The sequence below is a fragment of the Aulonocara sp. 'chitande type north' Nkhata Bay genome, linkage group LG20, assembly GCF_057382095.1.
Source record: "Aulonocara sp. 'chitande type north' Nkhata Bay isolate Kocher_YH1m ecotype deep benthic linkage group LG20, A_spYH_male_GT1.1, whole genome shotgun sequence".
Classification (NCBI taxonomy): domain Eukaryota; kingdom Metazoa; phylum Chordata; class Actinopteri; order Cichliformes; family Cichlidae; genus Aulonocara; species Aulonocara sp. 'chitande type north' Nkhata Bay.
The window spans coordinates 32,413,449-32,438,417 of NC_141363.1; the positions used below are offsets into that span (position 1 = coordinate 32,413,449).

The window sequence follows — 24,969 nt, forward strand, 5'->3', positions numbered from 1 at the left end:
AACACACGCCCTTTCCGACGATTACAGCAGGTCCAGGAGGTTCACTGAACTCTGAGCAGTGACAGATTGTAGCTTGGGGGGAAGAGGAGGGTTTTTTTTAATATACTAAAAGTGATTAAAATGTATTCACAATTAATGACCTTCAGTTTTTCTTTACAACTTGTTGTGCAACTGTTGCTTTAGAGCCAACATTAGAGAATGTAGCATTTGTTTCATCCTGTAGGTGGGAGTGTAACACTTTCTATTTTATAAACTGCAGCAGCTGTAATGTGCAGAGTCTGCAAGACCTCACATGTTAAAATGAAAAGACTACTACGTTTTTTATTAAACACTACATGCCGATTACATTTATGAGCCATAAACCTGTATGTTGATCAACCTGTGTGTAATGATGGATGCTTATCCTAAGTTCTCGCAACTATTTAGACGAATATGAAAGCAGGTATTGGTATTTTCTGTGTCAGGCAGTGTATATTTTAAAAGGTTAGCTGGGGAATAATGTTTATAATATACAATGTGCTAGATATTATTGGATGCATAATAACAGCAGTTTGACAGGTGAAAAGAAATTATTTTAAAAAGCATCTCAGTGAATTAGACAAATGAGCATCTGCTTTTTGAATTGATAAAAATAGTTTTTATGTGAAATTATCAATTTTATTTAATGTTACTGGAATTGCTGTGTACAAAATAACAAGACTTTTTCTGTCTCAGTTAAAAATGCAAACAACACTCACCTTTGCAAATACAAATAGACCAGTACTCACCAAACCATGGTTTTTAAATATTTTACTAAAATACTTTGTTGTTTATGGGTTTAGCATAAAAAATATGATACATCCATCCATAATATGTCTGAGAGGTACAGAGATATAAAAATGTAACATACAATGTAGGATTAAATATATTTTGCATATGCATCAAAGACAGAACAAAAGCAGCAGTACACAGTAAAAGAAATGGGACAGCTGTTCACAAATCATTTTTATCAATGCTATAAACCTACAAATTGCCATTAAACGCAATGATATCAGCCGAAAGTGGATATATAAAAAGTGGCAGAAGCTTGGTCATTGTCTATGATTTTGCAGAAAGCGTCATTTTTGTGATATTTAAATATTTCATATCCCCAAATGTGTTGTTTCTGACTAAGACTTTGAATATTTTTTGAAAAGATGTAATTTTTAAGTGGCACAAAGTAGAAAGCTTCTTTCCATAATTTCTATAGCCATGCTTTAATAATAACTTCTGCTGGACATTAGTGACAGTGGTATTGTTAAACAGCGCTAAAGATGAGTCCTAAGGAATTGCTTAAAGGTCCATATTGGCCACAGCACAATTCCAGCTGTTAAAGTAAGTTGCCTGTGATGAAGACGTATATCCTTGCATGGAAGGTGGTAAATGTCCCTTGTCTCCATAGCTTCATCTCTACGTTGATTAGGAAATCCCTGGGACCCTGAACTTGGCGGTTTAAGAACACGGCACCCGTGTAGGCATTCAGCTTCCTTGTGCTGAAGTAGTTTTCCTCATTTCCGCTTGTGATACTGACAATGATGTTGTCTCCGGAATAGACAGGAGAGGGTCCGATGCGGAAGATCTGAGCAGGGATGATGATGTTGGATTGGAAGCTGAGGTAGTAGTAGGTGATTCTTAGAGGAGAGTTTTGACACTCCAGGTAGTTAGGACAGCTGATTCGCTCACAGCGCCTATGAGGGAGAAAGAAAGGAAACCTTTTTTTATACAGCAGCTTTATCACCTTCCAATAGCAAGACACTTCAAAATGACTTTAAGACACATTGTTTTAAATGCACACTGGCTCTGCTTTGCCAATGTAGCTCCATATCTGAATTTGTGACAGGTAAAAAAAAAAAAAAACTACATTTCAAAATTATTCTATATTTATTCTGTACTTTGTGTTGTGCATTTGTTCATTCAAACAAGTCATTTTGACTTACAGGACACCCTGTGTTTAAGGTATAATTCTTCTAATTGGTTATCCTTCACACACAGAAGGTTTAAACAAAAGACAGGCTGGGCTTCAAACGCTCACAACCAGACCTGTGCACCTGAACTGATCAAAGTAGGGATATGCCATCCAAGTGACATCATACACAGCCTAGAGTAGAAAAAACTGAACAGAAAAAATTGAAAATTATAATGATGACCTTCTGACTGAGAGGGGTTATTTGTGCTGAGCTGATTTTTCAACAGTTGAAGTGATCCTTCCTAAAATTATGCAACTGCCTATGACCTCCCCTCCCACCCGGCCCACCCAAAAAAACCATAGACACTGTAAATTTTTACAAAGACCAAATGAATAGAATTCTTTAAGGCATGTTTTGACTTACGTGTCAGACACTTTTCGGTAGTTTGCCGAACAGCTAAAAGAAAGGCAGCGGTACCCTCCTTGAATGTTGTAGCAGGTCTCAGCTAAGGAGCAGTTATTGGCCCCTGTGGCACACTCATCGATATCTAAAACAGACAGTTTATGCACAAGAGCTGGTTTAGTCACCGACTTGGTTAGTCACAGGGTAATGGAGGGAAAAAAATGTCCTTGTGGGGAAAAAAGACTATTCAAGCAAAAAATCGAATTAGTTTGACAAGATTTTTAGGCCAATAAAGTTTTACAGGCTGTGTAATTACTGCACCAACCAACAATTATATTTATCTGAGCAGGACCATTAGTGTATGCTATGTAAGTGGGTGCTGAGCCATTTTTAAAGTCAGTTTCAGGGCGAAGCTCGATGGGGCACACTTGCTCTGAGGCGGCTGCAGTACAGTGAGCGCATGCATGTTGTGGAGAGCTATTCACCTCTGCAAGATCGTCCATTTGGAGACATGGTATACCCATAGTCAGGGCAAGCACACTTGTAACTGCCTGGAATATTCACACACTTATAGGTGCACAGATGGCCAATGCTTTGGGAGCATTCATCAATGTCTGCATGACAAGGAGAATAAATCATGTCAAATTGATATATAAACTTGTCTAAACAAACGTTTTGTATAAACACGGTGCTTGCAATGTGTAATAGAGCATACTGCACCTTCACAGGTGTGGCCATCCTCCTTAAGGTAGTAGCCTTGTCTGCAGTAGCACTGGTAGGAACCATAGACGTTGGCACACTCCTGACTGCATAGGTTGGCCAGACACTCATTCACATCTGGGGATTAGCGGTTAGAGCTCATTACTGTCACAACTGACTTGATCAAAGCAGTTTCAATGTTTTTATCCCAACATATAAACAAGATGTTGTTATGAAGCCAATTATGGTTTTAATGGTTCCAGCTTGAAGGCATGGCATGATACACAGTACAATACACTAATGCAGCTAACCAGCACATGTTGTGCTGTGCCCAGCTTTCACATCAGCTCAGCCTTACAGCCTGTCTATCAATGCATACAAGCATGGTGTCTCAATAAATACACAAGAACACATATTTTTATGCACAAATGCACAAAAATCTACAGTGACATGTGTCAGCATGCACAGACTGATGCAAACACACCCGTACAGGCAGACATTAACACATACACACCTTCACAGTTCTTGCCATCACCAGATAAGCGGAAACCAGAGGTACAAGAGCACTCATAGGAGCCTGGGGTGTTCTCACAGGTCTGGGCACACAGACGGCCTCGGTAGCTCCAACACTCGTTTATATCTGAAAGAAAGAGGCAGCATCATCATCATACTTAGGTGAGTGCACTTTGTGTTTGTGAGTTTGCATCCATGTGTGCAAGTGCGTGCACGCAACCAGGCATGTGCAGTTTTGTTGTCCTGCACAAATACGTACGTGCCTGTGTGTGCTTGCGTGCATGTTAACGAGAGTGCGATGTGAGGGGACCATCTGTCTGCTGATAGTCTAAACACACGAGCAGAGTCCATTATTATGAGAGTCACAACACAGTGAGTCCCGAACAGAGGGAGCAGTGGCAGGATAAGCCGGGGTGGGACAAAGTCCTCTGCTGCAGGAGACGTGATGGGTAGCTCAGCGGCAGAGGCCAACAGCAGAGGCTGGGAAACAGCAGCAGCTCTCCCACAACAGAATAATAAATAGGGGGAGAAGAAGAGGCAGCCAAACCAGAGGGATTGCTGTACAGTGGCACAAGGAAAAACAGGAACTTTTTCTTCAGATTACATATGTAATGTCCTTCATACCTACACACATCCTTCTGAATGAATCATACTGATAGCCTGTTCGGCATTCACAACGATACGAGCCAGGTAAATTGTGGCACAGCTGGCCTTCTCCACATCGATGTACGTTGCTCTGACATTCATCCACATCTAAAAAAGGCATCATTTATAAACCAAAAAAAGGAAAAAAGGCAGAAATTATATTCATGAATAGCATTTGTTTAAACAAGACACGCATACAAGACATGTTGATTTTGACCTTAAGTCTGCACATGTAGGGTTGTTTGTTTACGATGCGTTTCAATACGAATCTTACCAACACATCTGGACCCATCAGGACTAGCATGATAGCCACGGCTACATGTTATCTTTCTGTTGCAAATGTAGGATCCCATTGTGTTGATGCAGTTAAATCCTGGACTGCACGGCTGGGTCAAAGCACCACACTCGTCAACGTCTGGCATTGCGGACACCACAGGGGGGAGGAAGATACGTTTTAAGAAAGGCAGGAGAAGAGGAAAGCCCCAAAGGCACAAAGACAAGGGTCCTGAGACCAGAGTGCAGCTTTTTAGCCACACTGTACAGCTGTGATATCAAAGCAACCACACATCACACAGTTGCATTCCTCTGGATAACTTTGTTGTTGTTTTGTGTGTGTGTATGTATGTGTGTGCGTGTGTGTGTCAGAAATTTTCTCCATTTTCTCATTTCTCAGAGCATTTCTTTCACGCTCCTTTTATAGCGGCGTCTTCTGCCTCGACATGCCTCAGTTCCTGCCCCTGGGGGCTAATTCCACAGCATCAGTTTGTACTGGAGGAGGACATAGGATTGGCTTTTATCCACCCTTTGCAGCCCCTAACAGCAACTTCTCTGATCTCATGTCTGTGTGGCATTTAACCCCTCTGTCACTGCAGACCTGCTGATTCACCTGCATGACAAACAACCGTGCATCTTCCCGCACTATGATTCACCTGTGGGGGAATTTCTGTTGGTGCATCTGCCCGGATTCACTCATTTGTTTGGAAACAAGATAAGAAACAAACGATGAAAAAATTGTTATGGTTTGCCAATTTTAATGACTTCTCTCTGTGTGTCTCTTTTTCCTTGGCATCCTTTGTTTAGTTTTACCCGTTTAAGTTCTCTACATATTTATGGCTCACGTCTTCTGATTATCTTTTGTCAGTCTGTGTTGCCAGCATTCCCTGGCTGGTCTTTACCCCATGTTCCTGTGTTTTGGATTTAGTTTCCTTGCATCCTTGTTGTCAGTATTTGGATTTGTCTTTCTGAATTTTTGGACCATCTTCTGTTTGAGCAACTCCCCGATTTTAACCCAAGTTTTGTTCATTTAGTTTTATTTTGTTCATATGTTTATTCATCTTATTAGTAGTAGAACTCAATCAAAATAAAAAAAATATATATATATATATATATATATATATATATATATATATATATAAGCAGAATATTGAGGAAAAAGGTCTTTACAACTAGTCTGAGGCAGAGGATCTTGTTTTGAAACAAATGGAAAAAATAAAGCAAAATAAAAACATATCCAAAGACAAATATGTGATTAAAATCTGCAGCAATATTGATCATTTTGGAGTTGGACAAAACATAAGAGAAAAAGGTGAAACTGATGATATGTGTCTCTGTACATGTAGGAATGTTGTATGAAATTATATCTTTTGCTCACTTTTTGTAATAAATAAAAAATTTTCTATTACACCTGTAACCGAGAAAACACAGTGAACAAAGCACTGCAGGTCTAGCAAGGACATTTTTTGGTTTCTCTTACCTACACACCTGCCCTGCATGTTGTGGCTAAAGCCCACAGGACATCGAGTTTTGGGGTTGCATCTGAAAGAGCTCTCTGTATTCACACACTCAAAGCCATCTCCACAGTTATGGGTTCTCTGCGCACACTCATTGATGTCTGTGGGAGAAGAGAGGGTTTAATGGAGAGAAGATGTAATAGCACATTTTACCACTGGATGGCACTCTGGTTAAACAGCAGATCGAGTGTTTGACTTTTGCTGCTGTTCATTCATCATAAAGCACTCTAAGTCAAGGCTAAAAGAAGTAATTACAACTTAGAAATCATATGTATACTAAAAAGCTGTCATGGACAAAAGACCTTTCAGGTATATTAACCTGATTAGCACATCTAGTCAAACCAACACAAGTCTCCTGTGCATTGCATGAGTGAACACCGCGTTATATTCCCCGAGAGTCTCACAACACCTGTCTACTCAAAGATTTACCTGCTGAAAATCAGCTTTTCACATCTGCTGCCACGGTGTGAAGCAAAGCTGGAGGGAAATCATACTCTCAAAATATTTAAAAAAAAGAAAATACTGATGTGTTTGTGTATGTCTGTGCATGAAAACGTTCACAGTAGTCTTGTGTTTTCAAGTAGGTGTGCAGTATTTCACCACTGCAAATGTTGTACAGAGGCCTAAACTAGTTCTGGCAGCCCTGCAGACACAGGGTAGGTCTCTAAACAGCAGATAGTGATTGAGCATCTCGCTCCTGACACAAACCTGGCAGACTCAGCAAGAAGCTGAGTGAGCCTGACACCAACAGAAAGACAGAGAAAAAGCAGGAAGCAGGATAAATGTGTGAGAGACTGGTAGTGATTTCCCCTCGCAGTGAAGTCAGAGGGATCAAGGAACCTTGAAAGGTCAAAGACTCCGCATGCTGCTGCGAGAGACGATTTAACCAGTCAGTTTTCTCAGTGTTTCACTTAAAAATTAAAAACAATACTACTAAATACTGCAGAGTTAGGTAATGCAGCCATGTTCAGAGGTCACATTTTAAAAAAGTTATTTTGACAAATTCTTGTTAATGTTTTCTAGTTTTATTCTCCCCATCCTGCTCTGGGTGCTGAAAATGAGAAATGTAATTTTTGCAGTGGAACGCTGGGTTAGCTGTGGGCTACATATGTTTTTAATCTCCTAATATTAAAATAATTTGCACTACAGAAAATCATGCTACATTTGCTGCTAGCTGTCTCTGTTTGCAGCTACAAATGCGCAATCGAGTGCTTTGTATTTGATAATGGGAAAAGTCTTTATTTGCTCATCACGAACCAAGATTTTCAAAATCAACGGCAAGACAGCGAGCACTAATGCAAGATTGCACAATTAATTTTCTGGTCTTAACTGAGTCATTCACTTCCCAGATGAGGGAAGAAAGCATTTGTTTCTTTTTGAAGGCTGAATGTGCTTCATTTGTGTGAGGAGGCTAAATGAGTGTTTCATTATAGCATTCGTGGTAAGACATTAAGTTGGAATAAGTAGCACGGCATAAAGACGTTTTTGCATTATCTTACCTAGGGTGAAACAGCCACATTCTTGGCACATTGTGTGACAAATTAAAAGAAAGAAAAGGTCTGTGTGCTTTTGACAGACTATCATTAATTTTGCTGGTCTGATTGCTCCCAACCCGCTTTGGATAATGTTGTTACTTCAGAGCCAATGATCTGTTTGGAGGCTTACTTTCTTCTTAAATGCTCGTTTTGCCCGACTGAAGATCCTTTACATTCACAAGGAATACGGATTAGCTGACTGTCCTTGCTCGAAATCCATCTGCAGTTTCAAATGCTACTAATACTGATCTTAGAGGCCCTTCTTCCTGAACACTGCTGGTGCTTTATGAAGGAGACCACTGCACAGGCCCAATTTATGGTGCATGGAAATAATGAGACGCATAGGGAGGTTTACTATTTCATACCAAAGTTGGGCACCACCCACCCTTGAGCCTGGAAGCTCTTCATACAATTAGCAGCAAGAAATACTATAGAAAAAGGTAGATTCTTCATGTTTTGTTGTTTTGGGGTTTTTTTGTTATTCAAGCTTACTGTGTGCTTAAAATGTCATAATTACAGGGTGATTTTAAGGTGAAGGGCGAATACTCATAAGGCTTATAAACACTGGAACAGTGCAGTTTCATTACATTGTAATAACACAGTAGTTCACATACTCCCTTGCTGCCATTTACAATATATTCACTGTGGATGTAAGTAAATACATTGATGCTGGTTAATGCTGATAAGGTGTAGTGTACCTTCACAAATGTCATTGTTGATCTGGTATCCAGGCGGACAGGTGATCAGTCTCTGACAGACATAACTCCCTGCAGTATTCATGCAGTGCTCATTCAGCTGGCAGGCATGTGGAGACAAACACTCATTTGTGTCTGGATTTTGAAAAGAAAAGAATCAGGACAAATGTGAGAGTGTGAAGAAAGAGAATAAACAATGAGAAGATGCACAGATTTAGAGAAACCAGACAAGATGTGGGGAGAAAAAAAATGTCTTTGTCTGGTATCTGACAATCAGCAGTTTGACGCAGACTAAAGAGACAGGTCAGACCCCCCTCCAAGAGAAAGATCAGGAGTAAGACCACTGGGTATAAAATCCACACAATGAGAAATTTGTTGCCACAGTGAGCTGCTGTCACAGTTTGCTGCTGCCAAGTAGAGAACAGACCAATGGTTATAGCTTAAAGACAGATCCCGAGGGAAAGAGCTTACACACATAGCGCAGTAGCTGATCAGACTCAGGATAAAAAGGATAAAAAGTCCATTCTGAATGTAAATAAGAGGTATGGTATGCAGCTGCTAAGCTATATTCTGATAATGCATGGATAGTTGGGATAATCCCTTTGGAAAATCAAAACTTCTCCACTTATGTTTTCTTTTTCTTTTCCAGTTGGTGGCTAAAAGTGAAAGGGATTAAGGGCTGTATCTCCTCTGCAAATCTAGAGGTGCTGATGAGCGGAAGAGACAAAACAGTGGCAGACAGTCTTGCCAAGAAACTTCTCAAATGGAACCAAATGTCTGCGAGCTCAAGAAGAAGACTTAAATGAGTGCTGCAAATGCAAGCCGCTTTCACTTCTTCAAAGGTTTTCTGCATTATTTCAACATTTTACTTCCTTACCTTCACACGAGCGTCCGTCAGCTCTCAAAGAGAATCCTGGCGAGCAGGAGCATCGGGGCTGTCCGCCCACTGGAGTGCACTGTTGCTCACAGATGTTGTTTCCTGAAAATAATGCCGTGTAGTCAGGTCAAATGAAATGCACTGCATTATCATTACACACAGCACTACTTCAGCAGAAACAGTGGAGCGCTTGTGTTGGAGGGGGGGGGGGGGGAAACACTCTGTTTACTGTAATGCCGTTTGCTTATTTTCTTCCAGGTTTCCAGGTTGATTGCTGACCTGGTCATATTCAATTTCATACTATTGGCTCACAGTGTGGTGGACCTCCACCCTGGTGTCATGGAAACCAAACAAGAGCAACAAAATGTGACATGGCACTCATTATGATATGAAGAATGAATTACTAACACCAAAATGCCACTTGTGTTTGACATTTGCAGCACAATCACATGTGATGGAAAGGGAGAGTTATATTCAGCGGCATTAAGGTGGATGTTCCGGTCTCCAGATGAATGAGCGTGCTCACTATGAGCCGCCAGATCTGCAGCTCTCTCTCTCCATTTATCAAGCACTGCATTTCTAACCTTCACAGGGGTCGAGTAGGACTGACGACGGAAGTGGAGAGGTGGGTTCCACTGCTGCTCTGTCAACCTCCTGCAGTCTGTTCTCCTCATCCACCGCCTCTGCACAAACATGAGTAATGTCAAGACAAAAGCGAGGAATTACTCTGTAATCACAAATTCCACCTTTCCATCTACAAAGGTCTTCGAGACTTAGATGTTGTGGAATACCGGCGTTTTAGGATGATATGAGGCTAGTGGCTACGGATGAAAGTTGTAATAGCAATATAGGTGAGACAGGAAAAAACACTGCCTGCAGACAAACATTTGGTTTTATCAGTGAGGCCCATTGCTCACTGTAATTTGCTGAGAGCTCTAGCATTAGTATCCTGTTGAGACAGGCTTCTGTTGGTAAAAGCTAGTGTTGATTAAAGGCCGGTACGTTGCACAGTCTTATCTAAAAATACTCATGAACTGTGAATCTGAGCAGATCTTCACTTTTGTCTTGAAAAAAACAAACATTTCAAACAGCGTGGAAAAACTTTCGCTAAATCCCGTTTGACGACAGCAGAGATGTGACTAATTGGCCATTGCTGTCAGTCAGGAAAGGGATGTTGTATGAATAGAATAATTATTATTAGGCACTATCAGGCCTTGCAGACAGGAAGGAACTCAATAGGCCAGGAAAATAATACACAGTGAATGTGTAGATAAATGGGCTCTCTCTGGGATGCATGCAGACTGTAAATCATTGCTTTAAAAAAACAAATGGCAGAGAGAGCCTTTTCCCCATGTGTTGCTATCGCTAGAAAGGTCTTGTGGTATTTAGTGTGACAGAAAAAGATTGGTGATCTTTACTTACCTTGCACGCAAGAGAAGGCGTCCTCTTGCAACACATACCCGGGGTTACACTCACACCGGAAGGAGCCTATTGTGTTAACACAGATGTGGTGGCAGATGTTGCCCTCATATATGAGGCACTCATCCATATCCTCCACCTCAACAGGACTCTCCACCGCATTCTCCCCATTCTGGTCTTGACCAATGGAGAAGGCCTCTCTACGATACGGGATGTCCGATACTACAGCACAAGGAGAGAACAGCTGTTACTCTCACAAGTCATGGCATATCATCAAGGACAAAACCTGTTAATTACCTGCAATATTTACATGGAACATAGTAGTAAGGGGGATTTATTTTATTAGTTTATTTTTGCAGGGCTGACTGCACAGGACAAAAGTGTGACGGCTGGGGCAGCTGTCGTGTGGTGGAGTGAATGAGGACGCAAGTCGCAGACAGCGGCGGAGGTGCGAGCGAGTTTTATTTACAGTGAACAATAACTAAGGTGAGGGCAGACCAGAACATAAACCTAAACTGGGAAAAACTAATAAACAAACCTGGAAACATAAGGTCAGCGGGAGATACACAGAGATGACACGAAGAACGCAGGGCAGAGAGGGGAGGCGAAAAGCTGACTAACACGGCGCAACACAGACAAACCAACAAGGATCACAGACTGACACCCACTATATATACACACACACAAGGCAATCAGGTAATGGCACACAGGAGGGGAGCACAGCTGATCCTAATTCACAAGACGACAGGAAGACACAAGCTGACACAGTGATAACAGACACAGACCTTCAAAGTAAAACAGGAAATTCACAAAGACAAACTCAGGGACACGAACAGAGCACAGGAGGGAGAACAATAAAGCGCTAAACACAAGAACCAAACCCAAAGCACTAATACAAAATAAGAATTAACACAAAACACAAGATGAATCCAAAATGAAACACAAAACGCTGGGTCAACGACCCAGGACCATGACCAACAGTCACATATGACACCGTTCGCATCCCAAACAAGTTCATCGGTGGGCTATTATGAAAATCAATCCAGTGCAAGATGAATAAAATCCACCAAAACACGTGCTGTATTTCTAATTATGCTGAAGATTTAGCCATGCAATGGACTGAACGTCTGTCAACCTATAGCAGCCAAAGAAAATCAGTGTATGGTAACTTCCAATAACAGTGTTTTACTAGAATAGAAATGAATACAGTGCAAGCAGGTACACACTAAATCTCTTATAATTATATTACATTTGGTTATTATATGTTTCTTTCAGCCGGTTTCTTTCTCAATATTGAAGAAATACCATGTTGATAAAAAAGATTGATAAAATAAAATGACCTGGTTTGTTTTTAAAACTGGTGCCAGGCACTGCCGGATTCCCATTAATACTCCTGCTTTCAACCTGCAGCATGCCTTTCACAATGTGAATTCATGCATGTCAATATTTGTTCAGAATACCTTTTTTTGGTGGTGGAGTAAAGTTCAAAGGAGGCCTTTCTCTGATAGTGTGCCGGCCATCTTGATTCACAGTCCTCCCCTCCTCCCCCTCGCAGCAGGTTAGAAAGATGTGTCTGCAGTGAAAATCCAGGAAGTGGTGGGCTTCGCAGCGATGCCCCTCACTGCGAAACTGCAGCCCAAGGGAGCAGCAAGTGCAGCACTCCTGCAATTCACACAAACAGCCTTTGAACGTGAAGTTGGGGTTTATGTAAGTTTTGAAAGTAGCATGGAAACAAGTCTAAAACCCACTTTGTGAAAAACAAAACATACTGTGGTCCATCCCATATTCATGATTTGTTCTCCCGGCAATGTGGGTCTAATGATGGCAGTTTTAATATTTCAACTGGTAGGTCAGCTGCATTGCCAAACAGGGAAATTACATTTTTTTATTAATCTAATTTTTTTTTTTTACAGAGTATGGTCCCTGAGGATAATGTTTTGTGCTTTTAATGAGACCCTGACATCTCCTCTAGTAGCTCTGCAAATTGTTTTTTTAGTCAAATGTTTGAAATGGGACTCATTTCCAGAAACTTGGTGGGCATGCTTGCTGCCTATATAATTAATCTTACATATTTTCCCTTGACTCTTCATAGTGCCAGTAGCTCTAAATTATAGTAAAATATATCGAGATTTGTGCTGTACTTTGTGGATTTGTTTTGCAGAGACCTGATTAATGGTTTCCAGAGGATAAAGACACTCATTGGCCATTTCTTTAGGTTAATTTGTTCAACTGCTCATTAACACAAACATATAATTAGCCAATCACATGGCAGCAAGTGGACATGAAGTTCAAACTGAGCACCAGAATGATGTAGAAGGTGATTTAAGTGATTTTGGATGTGGTATTAGCACTGACAGGCTGGTCTGATTATTTCAGAAACTGCTGATCTGCTGGGAATTTCCCACACAACTATTTCTAGGGTTTACAGAAACTGGTCTGAAAAAGAGAAAATATCCAGTGAGCAGCAGTTATCTGAACAAAAAATGCATTGCTGATGCCAGAGGTCAGATGAGAGCAGCCTGCTTCAAGGTGTAGGAAGGGAATAGTAACTCAACCACTTGTTACAACCAAGTATTGCAGAAGAACATCTCTGAACATACAGCAAAATTAAAATCACACTGGGTGTTACTCCTGTCAGCTTAGAACAGGAAACTGAGCCTACAGTTCACACGGACTCAATGGACAATAGAAGATTGGAAAAATATTGCCCAGCCTGATGAGTCACAGTTTCTCCTGCGTTATTCAGATGTTGTGTCAGAATTTTGTGTAAAAATCACGAAATGATGGATCCATCCTGCCTTGCATCAACAGTTCACGCCAGGGGTGGTGAAATGGTGTGGGCAATGTTTTCACACTTCACACCATCTGAACATAGTTTAAACACCACCGTGTACCAGAGTAATGTTGCAGATGACTGTCTACTCATCTTCTAACGTCTGCATCCAGCAGAGTAACACACCATGTCAGAAAGCTCAAGTCATCTCAAACTGCTTTCTTGAACATGACAATGAGCTCACTACAATCAAATTGGTTTCCATAGCGATCACATCTCAATCCAATAAAGCACCTTAAGGATGTGATGGAGCAGCAGATTGGCATCATAGATATGCAGTGGACAAATCTGAAGCGACTGTGTGATCCTGCCATGACAACATAGACTAAATATCTTCAGCAAGTTCTTCAATTTATGCCACAAAGGATTAGGGTGGTTTTGACAGCAAAAAGGGGGTCTGACCTGTTACTGGCAGGATGTGAGTAGTGAGTGTATACTTGTAATGTTGGCAGTCACCTGAATGTTCCTGACTATTCCTCTGTTGCTACTGTTGCTATTTATGGGCTAGTTTCAGAGAACTGGTCCTAAAATTAATGCTAATCCTAAAATTTCATACACAGATTTATGTTCCCCTCCAGATAAATATCCCTTAACCTTTCCTCTTGTGCCATCATCAAGTCAGATAGTTTTCTCACACCGTGAAAATGAATTAGATTCCCTTAGCCTCAGATGTATTTGTGTTAAATACTCATTTCTAAATTCTTTGAAGACTTTTATTATTGTAAGCATATTAACAGACTCCTGTTAGCATTTAGCCAAGAGTACTGCTGTGCAAGAAATTCACAGAGCCACAAGCTTTTCATCTTGTTGGATTGATCTTTAGTAGTTACAAGTCTGAATTTGGGGCAGCTCTCCCCTTGTGTGTGGGCTCTTACTCGTTTTCCCTCTAGCTCTCAGCAAGATTACTGCTGCAAGTGCCCGGGACTATGGGGAAACATAAAACTGAAGTAATGATTGCTGTGATGTAGCGTGCTTGTAGATGGAATAATATTACTAAAACTACAGGGGTTCCTCAAAAAGGTGGTGAAAGCCAATATTTAACACCTGTACAGTGCCAGTAATGGCCTCACGCTGCTCATGTGCCTCTGAACAGATGGGCTGATTTCCTTCAACAAGTCAGGTAGCAAATGAGTTACTTTGGGCATCTGGACATATAATGGTTACGCAGTCATCGCGAATGGACCTCACTGATTGCCTCAATGTCTCTCCTGCCCTGCTGCTTTTCTGACATCTTTAATTATGACGCCATGTTCACACAGTTTCATAGAATCAAAATCTGACATGTCCAATAGCCTAGGGCTGCTGTGAAGATAATAAAGTTTGCAAGACTGTGGGAATCTGGGGTTGTATCAGGCCCTAAATTAGTGTCTAGATTAAATAGGATCATTAAATAAAAAGGATTTGGCACAACGCCAGTAAATCTCAGAGGACATCTACAATAAAATAAAATACTGGCAAATGCCGTGCTGAACTGTGTTTGCCAGGTTACCTGGTCACATATACTTGCCTTGTAATAATCAATCCCACATTTATTGCTGGCATCTTCTCTGCACATATTTCCTGCTCTGGCTGCATTCACTCCAGCCAAGCACCGACTTTCTCTCAGGGAACCGAGGCAACACTGTTGTTGGGCAGTCCTGACAGAGAAAAGCACACATGAGAAATGACTGCAGAAATGTCTGGACTGCAACTGTGGCCTTCCAGCGGCAACAATTCTTCCAGAGAGTGTTACCACAGAGCTGACAGGACTGTGTTTCCAGGTTTCTGTGAATTCTATTAGATGGAGAAACTGAAATGAAAATCTTAATATTTAGCTCTGAGAATCATTCAGCAACACCAAAGAAAAGTGAGCTAAAATGTGATTAATCATGCAAGAAAACACCTCGTTGTAACGAAATGTGAAAATTACTTTGTCATTATGTCTTTTGTGGCCTTTAATGAGGTGAGAAATATATTCTTCTGATATGTTCAGTGAAGTAGATCGGTGTTACGTAATAATGCCCTTACAAGCACATCGAGTGGATATCTTTTGCGGGTGGTTCCATGTTGTTACAGTGACCATTAGCCGAAGCCCATTTCGCCCCTGTCTCACAGCAGGTTTTCAGCTGCTCCTTGGCAGACACTGTAATAAAACACAAACACCAAGATACAGATTTATCCTACTCAGTGTGCCAGGGTTTCAAGCCACATAAAATAATGTTGACATCATGCATATCGCTGGATTCTAATTGTACATCATTTTTATCTAAGAATCCCGTCAGTGAGATGCTGTAAAAATGTGGTTATTGATATCTGAAATACAATCAAATCTCATCTCCTGCGGGACAGAGTTTGCTGGATTCGGTGACTGCACGCTGAGAATAGCAATTACAGTGTGTGTGTGTGTGTGTGTGTGTGTGTGTGTGTGTGTGTGTGTGTGTGTGTGTGTGTGTGTGTGTGTGTGTGTGTGTGTGTGCATTTCTTTTCTTTTCAGACTCCTTGACTCTGCTCTCACTTTAAATGGCAACAAAAAGTAGGAAACCCCAGACTCTATAAAATTAGCTTCAGAGTAAAACTGTTCTTTTTTTTTGTAAAATCCAGGTTGATGACTGCTGGATCAGAATAAAGGGATAATATATTAGCACTTCATTTTAAGCTGAGAGCAGACAGAGCAAAAACACATGATTCGGTTTACAGAGGAAAAAAAGAGCTTATATGTGTTTCCTGAATAACAGGGAAGCGCATTCCTGTGCTGATTTGTGGCCCCTGCACTACTGTACAAGACAAACCTCTTTGCATTTATGTCTTCTCAGCTTGTCACACCTTGCAAGATTATAAATATCATAAAATTTACACCTAGCAATGGCTATGTTTTCCTTTTTTACTCATCCAATTAACCCTAATTTTGCAAATAACATGTTCTTATCCAATTTACGTTCAAATTGAGACAAAAAAAAATGCTGCTACCCACTCTATTCAATACTTGACGATATATTTAAGTCAAAGCAACTTGTGTTAACATTTCATCGGTGGTGATGAAAGTTAGCCTTCGTCTTCTGTGCGAGATTAAGTAGTAATCCATTCTGTGTTTTGGAGACAATTCAGTTAAGTCTGAAACAAAGCAGAGGATACTAGAGCATGGTAAAAATGATTTATTTTCTTTTTAAAGATTTTTTTAAAAACCCCTCTCAGAGAGCTCTAATTGGTTTCTTGCAGTATGGTCGTTTGGAAAATCAGCCATAAGTAAGGGCAGGGATCATAGAGAGGAAAGACCAAGCAAAAGTCTTTTCTAAAGAGATGATGCTCTGAAGAGAAATCAAGCATGCCTGAAGCCACTTTAGCTTTTTAACTTCCATGTTCACTTATTTTCATTGAACTATTTCTCTCTGACCTACCTGTGTAATAAGGCCCAAGCAATTACTCATAGCGGAGTGAGTGAATGCTGCAGTCTGCATAATTTAAGGGTTTAAAAATGAGGAAATCTAAACCTTGAAAGGCATGATGCCTCTTTGATACACAACTACAGTATCTGTATGTACGCCGTGCAGGTAAACAAGTCCTTTTGAACCTTTCTGGAAGTATATTAAAAGACAGAGAACGACAGGGAACGTAATTATTCACCCTCTCCTTATGCCTCCTATTCATTTTCTCCAAGTGGAATCACTCCACTTGTAACAAACAAGCATAAATTCCACATGTCAAATCAAAATGCAGGATGTATACATACAGCTCATCATCATGTTTCAAAAGGATTTTGCGTCTGTAGGAGATTATGTTTCATGAAAATAGCTACTGGGGGCAAAAACAATGATAAACTATATCAGCCAAACATGTATCTAGTCAAACCAAGTCTCTTCCTTTCTCTCTGACAGTCCTTATAATTAAGCCTGTGTAGAAACATTTTCCATTCAGCTGTGCAATAATTAACTAAGCTAATTATTGTGCTTCCACGACAGCGATTCAAGATGCACTTGAAAGGTGGCTTAGCGTCATCTCTCTGTTCTAGGCTTGTCATTAAATCTGTCCATTAAAGTAACATTAACACCAGATGCTTCACTTTTGTCTAAATCCAGAACTGGTGACATCACACCCTCTGAAAATATGAAGCTACAATAACAACCAAAATGGGCAACTCTCAACATGTCTGGAGGTGTCATAAAGCAGTGCGCTGCCACTAATCAAGGCTCGCGTGTCTCTTCTTTTGTGCACTTGGACAGGTGGGCTGAAGAGATCAGGACCAGCACTGAGGAAAAACAGCGCATGCCAAAGGTCGCCGACATGCAAACTCATGAGGCTGAACATGCCAGATGATTTAGGCTGAAAGCTTAAAAGCATGAGGAGATGTGTGTGTGTGTGCGTAGGTTGGGGTTAAGCACCCGAGGAGGTGACGCAATGTTCTTCCCCACTTCTACACGAGTACTTGCAGAGATATCGTGTCTTTTGAAACACACAGTCGCTATCCAAGAACAGCTGGCCGTGACATAACAGGGATGACTCGCATGCTATGATTTCATTTCCAAAACAGACATTTCAGGTTTCAATTATTTGCAACTTTGGCCTTAATTTCCCCCGAGACTGTGAGCCAATAATCGTGGGATTATTGGCTCACAGACTTGTAGTCATGGAAGCCCTGAAGGGTTGTCACATTGTTTGATAGTTTTGCACAGTAAACCCCAATCCAATTACACCTCCTTGTGGTAAAATAATCTGAGTGAAACATTAATACACACTTTCCAGGGTTGCCACTATTTGCTGCATTGAATTACTTTGAATTATAGCTTCCTAATGTTTCCCAGTGTTAACACCCATCATCACAGCCCACACATTTTTGTGTATTTTGAGTTATAAACAACATCTGCATCAGTGTACATTCCTCAGCACACCTCTATCAAATTATTTTCCACCGTCTTGTAATTTGAACCTACTTTCCCCTCCCTCATGGAGCCTTATGGATTCCAAGTTATGTTCACAAGCCATAACACAGGAAATTTAGCCATGTTTTGCCTGAGGAAATCTTTGGACCTGACACATAGAAATAACAGCAGGGAATAATTCATACCTAATTTGTGCTTTTCAATTTTTAAAAGTCCCATTAGAAGTAATTCTGTTTCTGCATTAAAGTATAAATGAAATATTTTGTGTAAAAGAATGTATGGACTGGAGGTGAAATAGTCAATTACTTCTTGGATTACATGTATTTGTTCATATGCGTATATGTTTATGACAGAACTGCAAATGGGTGCAAGACACAAACCTGTTATTTTTCTACAATTTATCACCAATCTCGCTTTACTTATGCTGTGGGTGAGTTTTATGAGTGGTTTCCAGCATCTGGAATTTTTTTAAAAATATATTTATAATCATGGGTGACATGAGGCTCAGGCGGTTTTTTAGTAAGCGGATGATGCGTATGGGAGACAAGCCAAAATTAAATGAACTGAAAGATACTTAGATTAATTATCTTCTTCAAACTGATCTTTACAGAAGTTGGAATGAACTCTCACGTAGCCAATTCTGGATTTCACCCGCCTTTTATCCTAAGGAAAATTATACATTTCCCTTCCCCATGCCCACATGCAAGATGTTGTGACAGTTTTGTTGGCAAAAACAAGCACTACTCCACGTTATTTCACTTCACCTCTTATATTTCTTCGTCCTTTACTCTTGTGCCTTATCCACAGTTCCCGTTTTGTTTTGTTTTGTGGTTTGTGTTTGGTACAGCAGGAACGAAAGTTAGTGAGAGTAAATTTGTGCAGAGGTCAGATGGAGTGATTACTGGGAAGATTACTGGGAAACCAGCATCCTCGTGAGAGATGGGTAATCACATGGACTCATGAGGGAGAAGCAGCAGCGCCTGGCAATCAAGCCATAACAGTAGGCTCATTCATCAGATGGGTATTATGCTGCACACAGGTACAACCCCCAAGAAATCCTAAACCAGGTTAGCCCCGCATTTAAACAGTCTAAACAATTCCACCCTCCTTCTGAGCACATTCTGGATCTGTCTGGGAAGGAAAAAAGGCAAATGAGCAGGAGTTATTGACTGAAGAAAAGCACAAACACATTTGTCTTGGGCCGCAGCAAAGGCAACTCATTTATGTTTTGTGAAAAATGTCCGTGTTCTTGTTATTTATGTTTTCTCTTTTGCTGTCTAAATAACTTTGGCATCTTCAGATAATTGCACTGATAAAAAGGCATTAGTCAGGACTCTTATCAGCTGGGGATTTTTCCTGCTTGTGCTTGAAGTGTCACCAAACTGGACGTCTTCCTTTAGTCCAGTCCAGTGAACTCTCACTTCATTCCATCATGCAAACTGAGTAGCCAGACCAGTTAGTTCGAGCTCCTTATTGCTGGTGAAATACTATGCCCACTTAGACTTTCAGCTGTGTTGCATTATGTTTATCTTCTGTCTGTAGTGTCTTAAAAATTTCAATGTAAGGATAGACGACTCACATCCTGGACACCAGACTACCTATGGATACAAATAAAGTAACCTCTCTGTACATGAGCTTTACAGTTAGTTCTTGAAGTGCGCTCCAACAGAAAAACCACATAGATGCATTCTGCATATATTGTGCATACCTGTAGGGGCCAGGCGCTGAAAGGAAAAATTGGTTCTGACAGGTCTCAACAATAAATCATAGAGTTGGAAAGTAGCTTAACTACACACCTTTCAATGGCAGTTTGCTGGACAAAACACCAGGAATAAGTAAGATTTTTTAAAAGCTTCTCCCCTTTTAGGCATTTATAATTTAGTTCACCCACCTCACATAGGAGATCTATAATATAGTGAACCCACCAGTGCCTTAAAGCCATAAAGCGTGTAAAAAGTAGGTTTTCCTGAAATGAAATTCTTCACTAAACTCAAAGCAATATAAATTTGGATTATTAAATTGTAATTATTTTTTTGATTTATTGCATATATGTAAACTAACTTCACATATTCCTAGTGCTGTGTAACTTGCCTTTGACAAACTTCATCGTCTGCTTTCTATCCAGTACTCTGACCAGCAGTATATGCACCGAAGGGGAACTGATCTGTTAGAGAATATGCTAATAAACACATGAAGGATTTAAGCAAGTGGTGTGGTCTCACTGGAGCAAAGCAGGGAAAATATGAGACACAGACTTATTCGAAGCATTATGATGTAATCATTTTTTGTTTAAAGCAGTGCCTGGCTTACTCTTTGTTGCTGTTTAGAAACCTCTAGAGAAATAAAAATAGCATTTTCTTAATGTGAATGTATGAAAATGAATATATACTAGATATAGTAATTTTCCCTTCTGAGTAAGGTAGATAAATGATATCTTGGGAGAACAATCTTTCCACGAACAATTGTTTTTCCTGGATCCCTGCCAGATAAAATAGAGTGATTATAAATTCCTCCTGAAAAGAGAGAGGATGTGAGAGAAGGAAATGGAGATTTCCTTTGAAAGAGTACATCAGTACATCATCACGGTGTGATTTATTTTGAAGCAGGCCTTGAATGCATCAAAAACATTTCATGTTTCAGATTTGTTTTAAATTCAATACCTTCAATGAAAATTCACACAAGTAGGGATGCTTTGATTTATCAGGTTAAGGTTAGGATTACTTAAAACTGTGCGTTATATGTTAACTTACTTTCTGTGTAGGCCTCAGCATCTCGAGTCTGATAGCTGCTGAGTGTTTGAGGTTGTCTTTGATGCTCCTCGCCTTCCTCTCTCATCCTGACTGGAGCTCTTCTAGTGGGACTGAATTGAACTGTAGGGTATAACTGTCGTTCCTCTTTACCAATCAGCTGCCTGTGCTCCACTGCCTTTTCATGTCCTTTGTTGGAGACAGAACGGGGGTCGCCATGACTTTGTCTGTTGTGGCCAAAGGGCCGGCTGTTGGTACGCGCAGTGCGTGCTGTGTCTCTTAGAGTATCCTGGCCCGCTCTGTTTCTGTGACTGCCATGTTTCATGGGTCTTTCTCCAGTTTCCTGTTGTGGCCTGTGGTGCCCGGTGGTCACTATCTGTGTGGCAGTAGTTGCCTTTGGTGATGATGTTTTGTTTTCACCTCCTGTGGTAGTTGGATCCATATTATGAGTAACCTCATCCTCTGTGCTCCTTTGTGTGTTTGGGCTTTCTTCTTGTAGCCTGTGTCTCCTTTCATCATGAGAGCTGAGGCTAGTGGAGCTTGACTCTGGGTAAGCTGGTGGTAATGTAGTAGATTCCAGTGGTTGGGCCAGATTTTGGATAGTGGAAGATGTTGGCTCTGCCAGAGTATAGTCATAATCCTCTGTGCCAAAACTGGGTGGGTCCTGCTTGTACAGCGGTAGAGTGTTTTCCCTCACCAGCTTGGAAAATGGTTCTGCAAGACTCGTTTGTTGGCTGTTGCGATTGCCTCGAAAGTCTCTCAAAGGATTGTTGTTCTCTGTAGTTGTTACCGACATGGGCTTATTAACACTGCGGTGGTCACAGCCAGGGATGGGTGAGCACATTAACCTTCCACCTTCATCTGGACAGTGGCAAACTTGGCAATGATCTATCTGAAAGGAGTGCCCCGCTTTATACTTCTTGTTGCCATGGGCACAGCCAATACGACCACACTGCAGACATCCATCTGCAGGTTGTAAAATGTCAATGCAGTTGGGGGAAATTTCAGGGCATGGAATGAAATGACAGCTTATCTTCCCTCCTCCCTGAGGACAGGAGCACTCGGTACTTCCGAAATCCACAAAGTAAGATTTCCCCTCTGGGACTTTCCCATCCCTGAAGCCTGCTTTCACACAGTCATAGTACTGGTAGCCCTCACAGGTGCAGCCGTTTTGTATACATTTAGGACAGCAAGCACCTTTTTCTAAAACATTTTCGATGCAGTTCTGGAGAACAGGACAGTCCATGCCTGTGCAGTCTCTCTGGCTTACACAGACGTCCACGTACAAAATCATCGAACATAGAAACAATGTTGCTCTTTGCATGTTCATTTTCGATTTTTTTTTTGTATTCACTTCTTCAAAATAAGCCTCCAAATGACAAGGATGTTTGCATTCTTTAGCCTGTAAAAGTAAACAGTGATTATTGATATAAATTTCACAGCTATTATCAGAAGCATATTTTTCACTTAATGACCTGTCTGTTTTCATTTGACAACATGCCAGATGTACATATTTTCCATGCTTAATGTTTTGGCACCAGGGAGGGTGAAAGCTGTGGTTTATATTTTGATTGCACATGGAAATTTGGCAAACGGTGATGTTGAGGGAAATATAAACAATAATACGCCAGCTACATTTCTCAGTGCTTGAAAAAAAATGTTGTTCAATAACAAAAACACCCTTCATACAATACAATAGTTCAGTATTCAAAAATCTGTCATCTGAGTGTCTGAATGCATGTAGTATATTCTTAAAAGTCCTGTCTGCATCCCTAGATTATGGTGGATATGTTGACCGAGTCACTTGCTGATATCTTTCCATAATAATTGTTTTCAGCAAACTGTGCTCTTGCTGCTGCCTACACTGAATTAATATTTTAAGTACATCAGACACGTTGATCTATACAAAGAATTATACAGGAGCTATAAATGTTTTTCATTAAAGATCTGGAGCCTTTTCTTTGTATACAATACAGTGCAGAGACAGAGTGGCAAGATGCAGTCAGAGTGTGTCAAGCCTGATCCTGTGAGAAAAGTGATGTGACTTCAGATCAGAGAGCATACTGAAAACCAGGTGGTTTCTATTTTACTTTTCCTGTTTTTCCTCTCTGCTTGCTCTAGTGCCAAGCGCAAAACACTTATGTGACATTTCCTACTAAACAGTATGATTTTAAAATTAGAGAATAGCCCAAAACTGTTCTGCATGACAAACTTGTCTTAAGCAATTTCCTGCTGAAATGTTTCTAACTTAAACAGAGTTCTTCCTGAAGCTTATTCTGGCTGTAGCTCAGGTGGCAGAGCAGGTCAGCCACTAATCAGAAGGTCGGTGGTTCGATCCCAGGCTGCCTCCGGGCTGCATGCCAAAAATCCTTGGGCAAGATACTAACCCCATGTTTGCCTACTGGTGGTGGTCAGAGGGCCTGGTGGCGCCTGTGTCTGGCAGCCTCACCTCTGTCAGTGTGCCCCAGGGCAGCTGTGGCTACAATGTAGCTTGCCATTGTGAATGGGTGAATGACTGAATGTAGTGTGAAGCGCTTTGGGGTCCTTTGGGACTAGAAAAGCGCTATACAAATGCAGGCCATTTATCACGTTTGCACCAGCAACATTGTGGAGCAGATCCCCACCCAGTGAAGAGCTGCTGTAGAGGGTACGTAAGAGTGTATGCTCAAAGGTGACTTTTTCTTAAGGATAAACACCTGACTTGGGTTCGATGCTATCTAAACATAAATCTTGTTGTAAGTTTGTTTTCATGTAACGTTGAGTAACTATTCAAAAAATATGAAATGCATCTACGCCAAGGTAATAAAATGAAGTCTAGATGTAATCACAATGGACTCCAGGTCAATAATGTGACATCTGTTGCCATGTCTTCTTTTCATAATTCAGGCACAGGCAGAACAACAAAGTGCTTTGCAGCTCCATTTAAAGAATCAATGATGTCTTTGTGCTCCTGCTGCAAAATCATTTTACCAGATCTTACAGCCTCTAACCAGCACTCTGTTGTGGTGCTTTAGCAGTGTTGAACTCAGCCCTAAAAGTACTAAAGCTTCTGCCTGTTTGTCTATAAAACCCATAGTAAGTGAAATGGTAAGTTAAACATGGAAAGGACCACTGATAAGGAAATCATAATGTTGAAAAATAGTCTGTGGGCCGGTGTGTTCGGCTCAGGTTCGGTTCGGCTCAGAAAATGTCCTGCAAAGCATTTCAATCTGTGTGTTTTGCCAACGCAGTAGCCAAAAGTTGACCTTTACCCTTGTGCCCACCGAGACACGCGCGCGTGCACGCAAAAACTTGTAAAAACCGCTTTTGCCCTCTGCGCAGAAGCAAACGCGCTGACTTGTCATAATTTAAACGTTTCCCTGATGGTTGATAAAACAGAGTGTCACACCTATTAAAGCAAAGCACAAACTTCCAAATCATTTACAATCATTTGTGATGAGCAACACCCCGCCTTAGAGGTGCCTTGACTGAACGTCTCAGTCACAGAGCCGCACATAAAGATTACATAACCGATGCTTTAATTCATTCATCAAATTATCCGGTCAGAACAAGAAACGGCAGTCCAAAACACTTAAACTAATATTAGCTGTAATTAGACTGTGCAATACACAGTTTAATTTAAGCGTCTGTTCATATGCTCACGTCATGTTTCATGAGATCTAAGTGAAAATCAAAAGAAACTCATGTTTGCAAGTACTTTTTCAGTTTTATTTCTAAAAGTGCTTACCTCGCGTTCCAGGATCTTGCAGCGCTGGTGTGCTTCTGAGCAACAGTTGTGCGTAAAGTTCGGGCTCACTCTTTGGATGGGAGCGCCTCCGCTCTCTTTTTTGGGGAAGGGCGGGACAGACTGCTATAGAATTATTTCCACCTTTTCCCAGCTTTTTCAGCTTCCTTTTGAGCATAATGATTCAGCCAAAGTACAAGAAATGACAACACTAAAATGTGCTTTGCGAGGAAAAAAATTAAGGAAGTTGAGGTTGTGTAAGCCTGTTTGGAAATGCAATCCAATGACGACAATGAAAAAACAGTGCCGAGT

The 24,969-nt window shown here is 40.9% G+C and overlaps 1 protein-coding gene across 1 annotated transcript; it reads right to left on the minus strand.

Annotated features, from left to right (window-relative positions):
* Positions 1 to 653: 653 nt before the first annotated feature.
* On the minus strand, positions 654 to 24,756 carry LOC147306014 (fibulin-2-like). Its single transcript, XM_086277866.1, has 17 exons — positions 24,661 to 24,756; positions 20,937 to 22,335; positions 15,341 to 15,455; positions 14,841 to 14,970; positions 11,961 to 12,162; positions 10,504 to 10,722; positions 9,666 to 9,764; positions 9,082 to 9,183; positions 8,208 to 8,339; positions 5,938 to 6,075; positions 4,459 to 4,599; positions 4,164 to 4,292; positions 3,541 to 3,666; positions 3,048 to 3,164; positions 2,813 to 2,941; positions 2,349 to 2,472; positions 654 to 1,706 (listed from the first exon to the last, which is right to left on the minus strand). Exons 2-17 carry the CDS (start codon positions 22,261 to 22,263, stop codon positions 1,349 to 1,351), a joined length of 3,588 nt encoding a protein of 1,195 aa, XP_086133992.1. The 5' UTR covers positions 22,264 to 22,335; positions 24,661 to 24,756; the 3' UTR covers positions 654 to 1,348.
* Positions 24,757 to 24,969: the final 213 nt, after the last annotated feature.

Coding starts and splice junctions, on each gene's coding strand:
- LOC147306014 (XM_086277866.1), bottom strand. CDS start 22,263: ATGAACATGCAAAGAGCAACATTGTTTCTATGTTCGATGATTTTGTAC. Junction 9,765..10,503: donor CGCCTTCTCTTGCGTGCAAG/GTAAGTAAAGAT, acceptor ATGTTTGTGCAG/AGGCGGTGGATGAGGAGAAC. Junction 2,942..3,047: donor GGATGGCCACACCTGTGAAG/GTGCAGTATGCT, acceptor CTTGTCATGCAG/ACATTGATGAATGCTCCCAA.